A 10,812-nucleotide genomic window follows, 5' to 3' on the forward strand; every position below is an offset into this window, starting at 1 on the left:
AATCTTCATTTCCCATTTCAAGAAAAAAATATCATAATAACCCCCGTCAATTGGTGCACCTCTATAATAATAGTTGAATTTACGGAGAAGTGCGAGGGATATTTTTAGGTAAGTGAAACTCTTTAGAATGTATTTACATAACTATTTATGGAAAGCGCTGAGACTGTAAATTCATGAATTTTGGAAAACTCCGCTTCCCTGTCCTTCGATCAGTTACTTTTGGGGGTGAGTAATTTAAACAGGTAATTGTGATAACGTTAACCCGATCAAGGGATTGTGGAGGAGCATTCTACACTGGCGTCTTCGCTGTGTCCACAATCATGATTTCCCCATCCATCATGGTTGCACTCGTCGATGCGTAACTCATATCCTGAGCAGTCCAAATTATCAATCCATATCTGACCAGACCCTTGACCATGCGTGGCGCTATAAAAGGCTTGAGTGGCTGAAGGGAAGCCAAGCTGTCTGCAAATCACATGAGCGTCGTTGATGTCCCAGCCGTCTTCACAGATTGTTCCCCACTGGCCGCTATGGTAAACTTCTACCCTCCCAATTAGTGTCGTGTTTCCTCCAACAAGGCGAATTGTGTTATAAGCTGTATGGAATAAAATTAAGAAACCACTATTATCAATAGACTTTTGCCGTTATTTTTTCCACTATCGTAATTCAGATTATCTTAAAGAACAATGATTTCACAGGTGCACCATGATCAACAACTATTTACTGAAGTGGAGGTGACCTGTGGTAAATATTTCACTTTGATGAACAACAGTGTTAGTGTATACTAAAACAGTAAGATGATATAGCACAAAAGGATGATTTTAACTCATAATGATTACAAAGTTTTCGGCCGCAAATCCCGCGCGCGTTAGTCAGTGAAATACAAAGGATATTCAGACTTCAAGTAGCTATAAGAACTCACCTTCAACTCTATCCCCTGTTTTAGTATATACGAATATATCATTGTCATGGTTTGCTGTTCACCTTTTCATTCAGACCTCAGTTATTTCACCAGTGTTCTTCTTTTGTAAAAAAATTATTTCTCTACCCATTTTCTATCTTTTCACTGCTTCTAGAGAGCATGCCTATACCAATTTTTCTGTGGTTAAATTTAGTTTTCTCTCTTGAACTATAATCAAACATTTACATCGACGTTTTATTAAAGTAACTCCTTTGGTTGTTTATCTGCCCTGAATTTTATTAAAGAGATGCAGCTCCAGTTATTCGGCATTAGTACCTTTGATGTTGCAAACCTGTAAATGTTTATATCTCTAATGTGATTTGCTTATGGTTGAAAGCCACCTAGTTATCTAGTGAACCAAGTTGAGCGGAAAATTAGGTTAGAAGGACAGTTTACACTTATTCATCAAATCTGAGGTGGCTGGTGGTGGATATTACCAAGCCTTGCGGCTGCGAGTTAAATACCCACCCACCGACATTGAGGAGAATAGTTGTTTAATATATATAATAAAACAGTGAGATAATGTAGCGTTAAAAGATTATTTTAATTCATTTACTCCTGCAACGATTACAATTTTTTCGAGTGCAAATCCGGCGCGAGTTGCTCGGGGGTGAATAACAAAGGATATTCGGAGTTTGGGTAGCCAATCAGAGCCCGCCTTCATAGCTATCCACTGTTTTAGTATATGCTAATTACTCTGAATTCTTTTTTTTTTCCATTTACTTTTGCAGTAATAACGAGAGTACAAGAATTCTGACAATTATACAAAGAAACCTTACCGTGGTAACTTGCCGCAAACCCAGAACTTGAAACTGTTTTGTCACTACTAAAAGTGACGTAAAGCTGTTTGGATGAGCTTGTGATGACCGCTGGTAAGGAGTTTCCGTGGTATTTGCCAATTAAAGAGGACATCATAGATGCGCCATCGTACACGTAGATATAGTCGTAATTTTCTTCAGTATCGAATTTGAAAAATATTAGTTCCACATTATTACTAGAAGATATACTCCAACTGCAATTCACGTCATTAGCGTAGGCACCATCTCTGTTTGAAAATAACATTCCACTTGAACTTGACCGAACGGTCAACATGTCTGCACATGAACTCGAAACAGTCGCAAATGGCTGGCCAGATACTGAAAGAGGCGATAAAACAACGTAAATAAGGAAAACAATTAAAAAAAAACCACGTTACCAAAAATGTTAAACAAAAAGAACAAAATACAAAAACGTTTCTTTAGAAGTTCTTTTCAACCATTTCATTGAAGAAAACGTTGTACGCTCGACTTTGCATATAACATACGGAATTTTATTTGTAGTGATGGACGACTCTTGAGCCGCTCTTATCATACCCGTACTATAAATGCGAGCTAATTTGGCTGTACAAGGAGATGGAAATTATAATTAATAATCTTATGGTAAAATTAATGATGGCTTGCTCATCCGCATAATCTGAGTCAGTGTAAGAACTTGTTTGGTGCGGATGAGTGCAGCAAGGCCAAGCTCAAGATGAAAACATAAGCCATGGTCCTGAATTTCGGACGTCCCGAGCAGCCTTAGCAAATTTTGAAAGGCTGATTCTCCATGAGCTACCTTTTATGGAAACGTGTTGATACTTACTATGATAGTTCGCTAAGAACCCTGATTTTACAAGTGAGCCGTCAGTTGTGAAAGTAACAGAGAGCTCGTGAGAAGAACTTGTAATGCTTGCAGGCAGAGAGTCTCCATCATACTCGCCGATCAGTGTGGAAGATGTTAGGCCATCGAACACCTTAACAAAGTCATAACCAGACTCAGTTTGGAATCTTATAAATGCAAGTTCCAGTTTTGCATTTGAAGAAATAGTCCAGTTGCAATTCATGTCGTTCGAGTATTTCTGCTGCATGTTAGAAAATATTATACCACTTGCATATGATTCCACAGTCAGAAGGTTTGGACATAAACTTATGGCCCTCACAAAGGACTGGCCATGCACTGATGAATAACAAAAATATGTTAAAGTTACAAGATAGATAGGCAAAACACAAACGATTGACAACCAAGCATTCCCACTTTCTAAAGGAAGAAAAAAACAACTAATACTCACTATGGTAGTTTGCTAAGAACCCAGGGTTTGTAACTGAACCGTCAGATGTGAAAGACATAAAGAGCTCGTGAGAGGAGCTTGTAATGAGTGTAGGCAGAGAGTCTCCATCATACTCGCCTATCAGTGTGGAGGAAGATGTTGGGCCATCGTACACCTTGACAAAGTCATAACCAGACTCAATTTGGAATCTTATAAATGCAAGTTCCAGTTTTGCATTTGAAGAAATAGTCCAGTTGCAATTCATGTTGTTCAAGTAAGTTCCATTATAATTTGAGAATATTAGACCCGTTGTGCTTGTTTCTATGATCAAAAGGCTTGCGCAAGAACTTGTAACTGTCACAGACGACTGTCCAGATACTAGGAAAAACACCATGAAATAATTAAATGATTGGACCACTCAATCAATCGATTGGCTGATCATATAACCGATAAATCAAACAGTCGATCAATTATACTCTCAAGCCATACAGCAAACAATCAGTCACTCCATCGATCAATGCTTTGTAATTTGACCGCAATAAATAGTTTGAATCCAAGGTAACATGTGATGATATGGGAGTAGTCGGGATTTTCCCGCAAAAAACTTGTCTCGAGCTTTAAAACTTTCTGTCAAGAATTCAATTCGCTTTATCGGTTATGAACAATTAATGATGTGCACGCATTCTGCCCGATGGAACTATCGAGAAACTGCACTCTTTCTCAAATAGGTATAGATTAATGCAAGAGCCTACTAGCAGCAAAAACGCTTGTAATCTTCTCCGTCTTTCGAACGAACTGTGACGTAAACTCCAAGTTCGTCCTTTTAAAATTACCGTTAATTTTGCTTTTTGGGTGTTTTTGTTCTCTGTACTCTTCTTAAATTTTCTAAATTTGAAAGTTATTAGTTTCCCCAAACCTGTCTGCCATTTTGCTTTTTTTGTGCTCTCGCGACTTTTCTGCAATTCAATTAACTTTGAATTGAACCCCTCTGAACTTAAGACTGTAACAGATAAATTGACGTGGTCTTAGCCAATGAGCATGCGGCTGATGTTTTTTTAATGAATATTACTTATCTTTGAATTAGGTGCTCCTACCTGAACACATGTTTTTGCCATCTCCTTCATGTCCTGGTTTGCACATACAATCATACGAGCCAACCACATTTACACAGTTAGCAATCTCGTGACAGTGATAGGACCCCTTTTGACACTCATCCACATCTATAGACGTATGAAATGTATCCCGATAGTTATAAAGAGAAATACAAAATATCATGATTATTTGTTCCTCGAGAGATTAGAATATGAATAGATCATTTCTTTATCTCATTCTGCACGTATATTCTGCGTGATAGGTTGTCAATGATTTCTCTGGGGATTTTGTTTTAAATTGTGTCCGTTGATTTCGTACAATTGATCAAATTTTGCATCAAAGCCCCATGCAGGCGAATGATATCACCAAGGACATTAGATTTGGATTGATATTAGTACACTGCTTGACGAAGCGACACAATAACGAAGCTAAGATACTTCAATATAATCTCACTCACTATCACTTTAATTTTACGTGGGAGATTTAAGTTCATTCATGGTTCCCCTCCCTCAACCATGGTCACTTTAGTGGTATTAAATGATAATACGAAATCTTACATGAGATATCTTTAATTCAAAATTAACGAGGCACAAAAAAAACCAACTAAGATGTTTCACAAACCTAAACACTTTGTGTCGCCGTCCCCGGTGTATCCGGGTAGACATGTGCAATCATAGGAACCTTGCGAATTCACACACTGGCCTTGAGCATGACAGGAAAATGAACCATCTTGACACTCGTCCACATCTGATAAAAAAACACAGAGCGCTTTGGAAAAGGTTAAATAAAAAAAGAGGTACACAATTCTACAGTTTCTCTCTTAATGATGAAGACTACACATATCTTCATAAGAATTAAAGGCGACAGCAATTTTGGATGCAGAGACTGGCGTAAGGTGATTGTATCCATTTAATAAAATGCAATTCTTGCAAGCATCTTTTTCTTCGTCAGTGACAACAGATGTTACAATGTAGATTGAGACATTATGGCAAAAAGAGCTCTAAGGAAATTTGTACGGTCATCTTTAATGCATAAGATTGCCATAAACATTAATGTATATAAACTCCTTAATATCGAAAAAAAAATGTACATGTTTGTTGACCGCTAATCACTAACACATTCAAAAGAGGTGAATTGCTATTTCATTTGCTATGCATCGTTATCTACTATTTCCATAATAATAAATGTCGTCATTATCATTTTCCAATGTCATTATCATGTTGGTACCTGAGCAAACCTGCTGACCATCTCCCCCATATCCAGATAAACACGTACAGTTATAAGAGCCATTCACATTGACGCACTGTGCTTGTGCGTGGCATGAATGTGAGCCCGCCTGACACTCGTCCACATCTGTTAATGAACATGTTATTCTTCACTTATATAAAAGAAGAGATTGCTTCTAGACATAACTTTTGCAATAGGTGCCTCGATAGTTGTTTTCGTTATTTTAAATACGTTCCTAACATCTTGAACGAAATTTCTGAGACTTGAAAATTAAAGAATTATCTTCCACGAACTTGCCATAAATCGAAAGGGGTCTAAAACTTTTGTAGTATAGCAGTCACGTTGAGATGATAGATGAGTAAACAGGTCTGCTTTCATCATCGCTTTCTCTTAGGTAGGAAAAGCTATAAATTACCCGAGCAAGCATGTTGACCGTCTCCTGTATAGCCTGGAAGACATCTGCAATCATACGAGCCCATTACATTGATACACTGGCCTTGTGCATGACAAGAAAAAGAACCGGAATGACATTCGTCGACATCTGTTGAAAAAGCAATTGTTTTCCATGGCGAACCATAACATACTTCGTACAAAAACAGAATTGCATGTGTATAGTGCGTTTTAAGTTATATCTCAGCTGTAGAATCCTGACTTTAATTGCAGCATGTGCTTCGTGCAGATCTAAAAAAAAATAGTATTTCTTAAAATAAACCGCTAGCCCGGCTGGAAACAGAGTCTATTCTCTCATCATCAAAATGCTTTTATTTGATCTTTCTTCAGGGCATCGTGAATAATCGACCTAAGAATGTACGAGGTAATATCCCAGAATCTTGGGTTTTATCAGTGTCTGATGTCCCTTCCTAATCAAACTGTCTCCTACCAATGCAGGTTCTACCATCCCCGGTGTATCCGCTTTGACAGAGACAGAGGAAAGACCCAGCGGTATTTTGACAAGATGCCAAGGGATCACAGGCTACAACTGAAACACTGCATTCGTCGTAATCTAAAGGAGGGAAAATAGCGAAACAGCCATTAACAGGAGAATGCAAGGCGGTAATTTTATATCCGTTCATGAGGAAATTCTTTTAAACGGCTGATGATAGAAATGTGCTCTACTATGTTTTCTTATCACTCCTTAGGAGTGTTTTACATTTAAAAGGGGGTGAAAATGCAACTCTTTCAATCCTTAAGGTTAAAGAGTGCCAGTTTCCTAATGCTGTCTTCTTTCTCACCAGTGCAAGTTTTTCCATTTCCAAAGAACCCAGATTTGCATGAGCACAGATATGATCCAATGATGTTCTCGCAATTGGCATTGACGTCACAGACTGGACCAAGAGCACTGCACTCATTTATGTCTACAATAACGAAAAAATAGAAACAAAAAAAATTTAAAAATTTCATTAAAACAAGTACGATTCCATATATATATATACGTGCATTAATGATTCACCAGAAACCTGTCCATATCTTTTCACTTAGCTTAGTGATCAAAAATGGAAATCTGGGAAAGGAGAAGAAAATGGAAAAAAATCATAGACGGGTGAGAAAAATGGGAAAACTCTAAATGATTAAAACTACAAGGAGCTCTTTCCTTACCAGTGCAAGTATTTCCATTCCTATTAAAGCCAGCTTTGCACGAGCAAATATAAGAACCACGTGTGTTCTGACAGTTGGCGTTTACATCACAAGGTTTGACTTGGCTCTTACATTCGTCGATATCTTAAAAAGTGGGAAAAATGCACTATATCAAGCGAAAGCATCGATGAATATATTTATTGTTGGCCACTATCATCCCGTTAAGCAATTTTGTTGCTCTAAGTTAATTAACGGTACCCATTCATGCGTTCCATAAGTACTAACCATTGCAATATCTCCCGCCAAACCCAGCTTCACAAGAGCAACTAAAAGAGCCAACAGTGTTCTGACAGCCAGTTGCATTGGTAGCACAAACGGGTTTGGACGCGCTACACTCGTCGATATCTGCCAAAGAAACCAAGAAAAAGAAATAATAGCAACAAATATAATTGCGAAACAGCCTTAATTTAGCAAAGGGTGAAATAAACAAGACTGATTTCTGTATCCCTGGACGTCTACATTTGGAATTGAATTCCAATATAGGCCATTTAATTTTCCCCTTAAAGTCTTTTTTCACATGCAAACTGAGCTCCACGACCTTCACCGTCACAACCCTTCCTTTAAAATAAGGCTCCATAGAGATATCTTTGAAATAACACTTTTGTCCCATCGACATAATGAATAACTAGAATTAATTTTTGAAAAATTTTCCATATCTTTGTCTCATCTTAAGACCCTATTATACATTGCTTTATTGTAACAAAACTATTATCATCTGTCTCCTTACCCAGACAGAAAAAAGTCATGAGGTGTAGATTACCTTCCGTCTCCATGTTACACTCGGCCTGAATAACTTCTCCAGGTAATAAAGAATCGAACCAATATTTGCCACTGGTCGCACGTTCTCCATCACTCGCTTTGATTTCTTTACAAGTTTCAGCGGGCAGCTCAGCGACTGAACCGATGAGAACTAAGAATAATCCAAATGAGTTTTTTTAGTTTTCGTTTAGGAAGCATGAACCATAAACTAGAAAACCAACATTGATTAATGAAGGCGTGAATGATGACAGTGCCCAAGGTTTGCCTATTGTTTCTTTGGTTTGTTTATTTCTGTTAATTGGTTGCAATTTTTGTTTGTTTGTTGTTGAATTGTATCATTTTGACTGACCTAATTTCTTCTTTCTTCTAGAATAATATCGGCGTGAATTAGAAATAAAATCTTCAGGTCTGGCTTCTTTAGTTCGGTTATTCAGCTCGCATATGTTTTCCAAGAAAACATAATTAAAGCTTTGACATCTGAAATCATCGTTGCAGGCCTGGTCGCACTCAAGGACGCTGGAAGTCTCGAACGTCTTGTATGTGTGCCTCTGAAGCATCATGCTTAGTGAAGAAAAGTCGCTTTCACACTGCTGGGCGACTATTTTGTAAAGCATTACACAGAAGACGGCGGCAACTACCATGTTGTTTAGGTGGAGTGGTGGATCCATTTTCTTCATTCCAATAAAAAAACTGCAATAAAAACGTCTCAGTCATTATTTTGACGCTGAGCAATATATTGTGTTTTTTTTCCTTTTTTTTAAGAATTACACGCGCCTATATGTACTATTGTACAGTCGAATAGCGCACAACGTAAAATTACAAACTTCTTCAGGAGATCAGTAAATGTAAAGGCACGAAATGCAAATCCTTCAGGTATATTTTGAGCGATGAAAGATTGCGTATCTACATTTTTTACAGGTTCATTCGATTAAGGGATTTCCTAGATTTCATAGAAAAGGATGCAAGCAGGCAAAACATGCTTTGAATTTTCCTAGATTAGTCCGTCTCGAAACATTTATTTCTAGAGTTTATAGAAGATGATCTTAAATTCCTTTTTCTGTTTTCTCTCAGTATGTTTCACAAGGTTATTCGTAAAACGCCGGTAAAGTATGACAATTTTTAAGTATTTGAATGAGACAGCAAACAACCTACCTTTCACAAAATCGTCTGTCCTGATAACTGGTTGCCCAGCGAAGTTCTTCAAATGAAAGCGTTGCTGGATTTTTGTTATAGCTTTTAAGCAGCCGCGAAGAAATGAATTTCTTTTACAGAGGAAGTAGATAACTGGATCATGTCAATAATGGTGTGTGTTCTTGTTATGAAGTTAATTGACTTACTCAACAGTTAGACCACCTACTATTCTGTTTTCAATACTTATAAAAGCTGTCTAATGGCATGATTTATCAGTATCAATTTGCAATGTTATGTTTTCGATGCTGTACGGTTTGTTTCAAACATATCAACAAAAAGGGTTTACGTAAGTACTTTATTAAGCTCACCTATTATGAGTTCAAATGACTAAGCATTTCTCAAATACCTCGAGAAACTGTTAATCAGGTAAATCGCTTCAATTCAATTCAATTTGATTTTTAGCACAATACTAGCTCATCTATTTTTCCCCTTTCATTACTTTCATAAGGCTGTTTCTTTTTCATAACTGCATACGGTTTGCTTTTCTAACAAAACTCTTTACCGTTGTTTGGAAATGTAAACAGATGTTAGGAATTAAATTACGAGACAAAAAAATTGAAAATTCGAGAATGCCGATCGGCTTGCCTTCACTTGGACTTCTATGAAAATAAGAATAAATGAGTAAAATAAATCATAAAATTAATGGCTTTGCTAAACTTTTTTTCAGAGTTCTAGGGGGGAAGTTTCTTAATTACTTGGAAAACGAGATGTTTTGCAACACATTTGGTAAATAATTCAAAAATTCAAACTTGAAGAAGTGCCGATCAGTGAATTAAAAACTGAACGCTTATGAATACCACGAAATGATGCTAGCCTAATCGAGCTGCGAAAAAAATCTTGGCCGAGCTAGACAGGTAGCAACACGCACAAATAAAGATATTTGTCTTAAACGATTGCCTTTAACAAAATCACACGACTTTATCATCATAAAATTATAGATAACTCTAGGGCTATTATTTGCGGTAACAGATCGTCATTCGCCGATGTTTGCTTTTTGTGTTGTATTGTTTGCTTTATGTCGAGATATGGCAAACCATATTGTAACTTTTCGTTTGAGGAAGGCTACATCTTTAACATTATCTCCTTCCGTTGGTCATGCAATAATTGATTTAATGAAATTTTATTTTCACTGATTGTATGTTGTGCGATCTAAAGCTGAGTATGTAAAGCCCACGGCCTTCTCTTCGATCTCTTCTCGTGTCTACTTTGCCGAATTTAATGTAAAGTACCAGACCTTTTGCAATAATATTTAGATTTCCCTCGCACAGAGTACCCTAAATATGTTTTTTGTTGCTAACTCAATGTGACTTCTTAACGGTTGCACGAAAATAGCCTCATGAAGGATGATTACACCATGTTACCCAAAAAAATTTCCGTCATAAACAACCTTTCCATGTAGTGTAGCACACTTTGAATTGTAATAATGCTGAACCCTCAAGAGATACTAAGAAATTTCTTAATCAGAGTTGTAATTTAATCTTTTAATCAGCGGAACATTAAGTACTAACAGTATGATTAACAACAAAAAAAAAGTTATAATTTCTGACTAAAAGGGACCTTAGACAATCACAACAACAACTTCAAGAAAGCAAACGCATGAATTCCCCTAGATTGATACTTCTTTAGATTTTCACAGTTGTTATATTTGAAAAGCTTGATTAGTTACGATCCGCTGGAATACCAAGACCACGCTGCTAAAATGATTTAAAATTCAGACTTTGCAAACTGTTTAAAACTCTAGAAAGATCTTGGCAGCATTGAGTGTGTCAATGTCCTCTGGCGTTCAATTTTCGTGGGTAGATGATGTAATTTTTTTACCTGATCCGTTTGATCTTTTAAAACTGTCGACATATCAACACTGTCACTCTTGATGATTAACATA

General features: G+C 37.0%; 1 protein-coding gene and 1 pseudogene across 1 annotated transcript; both read right to left on the reverse strand.

Moving 5' to 3' along the window:
- Window positions 1-266: 266 nt before the first annotated feature.
- Window positions 267-10,812, reverse strand: part of LOC131787595 (uncharacterized) — a 43,910-nt pseudogene continuing 33,364 nt past the window's right edge.
- Window positions 6,206-7,872, reverse strand: LOC136281085 (adhesion G protein-coupled receptor E1-like). Its single transcript, XM_066167295.1, has 5 exons — window positions 7,741-7,872; window positions 7,206-7,325; window positions 6,942-7,064; window positions 6,578-6,700; window positions 6,206-6,348 (listed from the first exon to the last, which is right to left on the reverse strand). The coding sequence occupies exons 1-5, from the start codon at window positions 7,751-7,753 to the stop codon at window positions 6,206-6,208; spliced, it is 522 nt and encodes a 173-aa protein (XP_066023392.1). The 5' UTR covers window positions 7,754-7,872.

Source organism: Pocillopora verrucosa, chromosome 5 (genome assembly GCF_036669915.1).
Source record: "Pocillopora verrucosa isolate sample1 chromosome 5, ASM3666991v2, whole genome shotgun sequence".
NCBI lineage: Eukaryota > Metazoa > Cnidaria > Anthozoa > Scleractinia > Pocilloporidae > Pocillopora > Pocillopora verrucosa.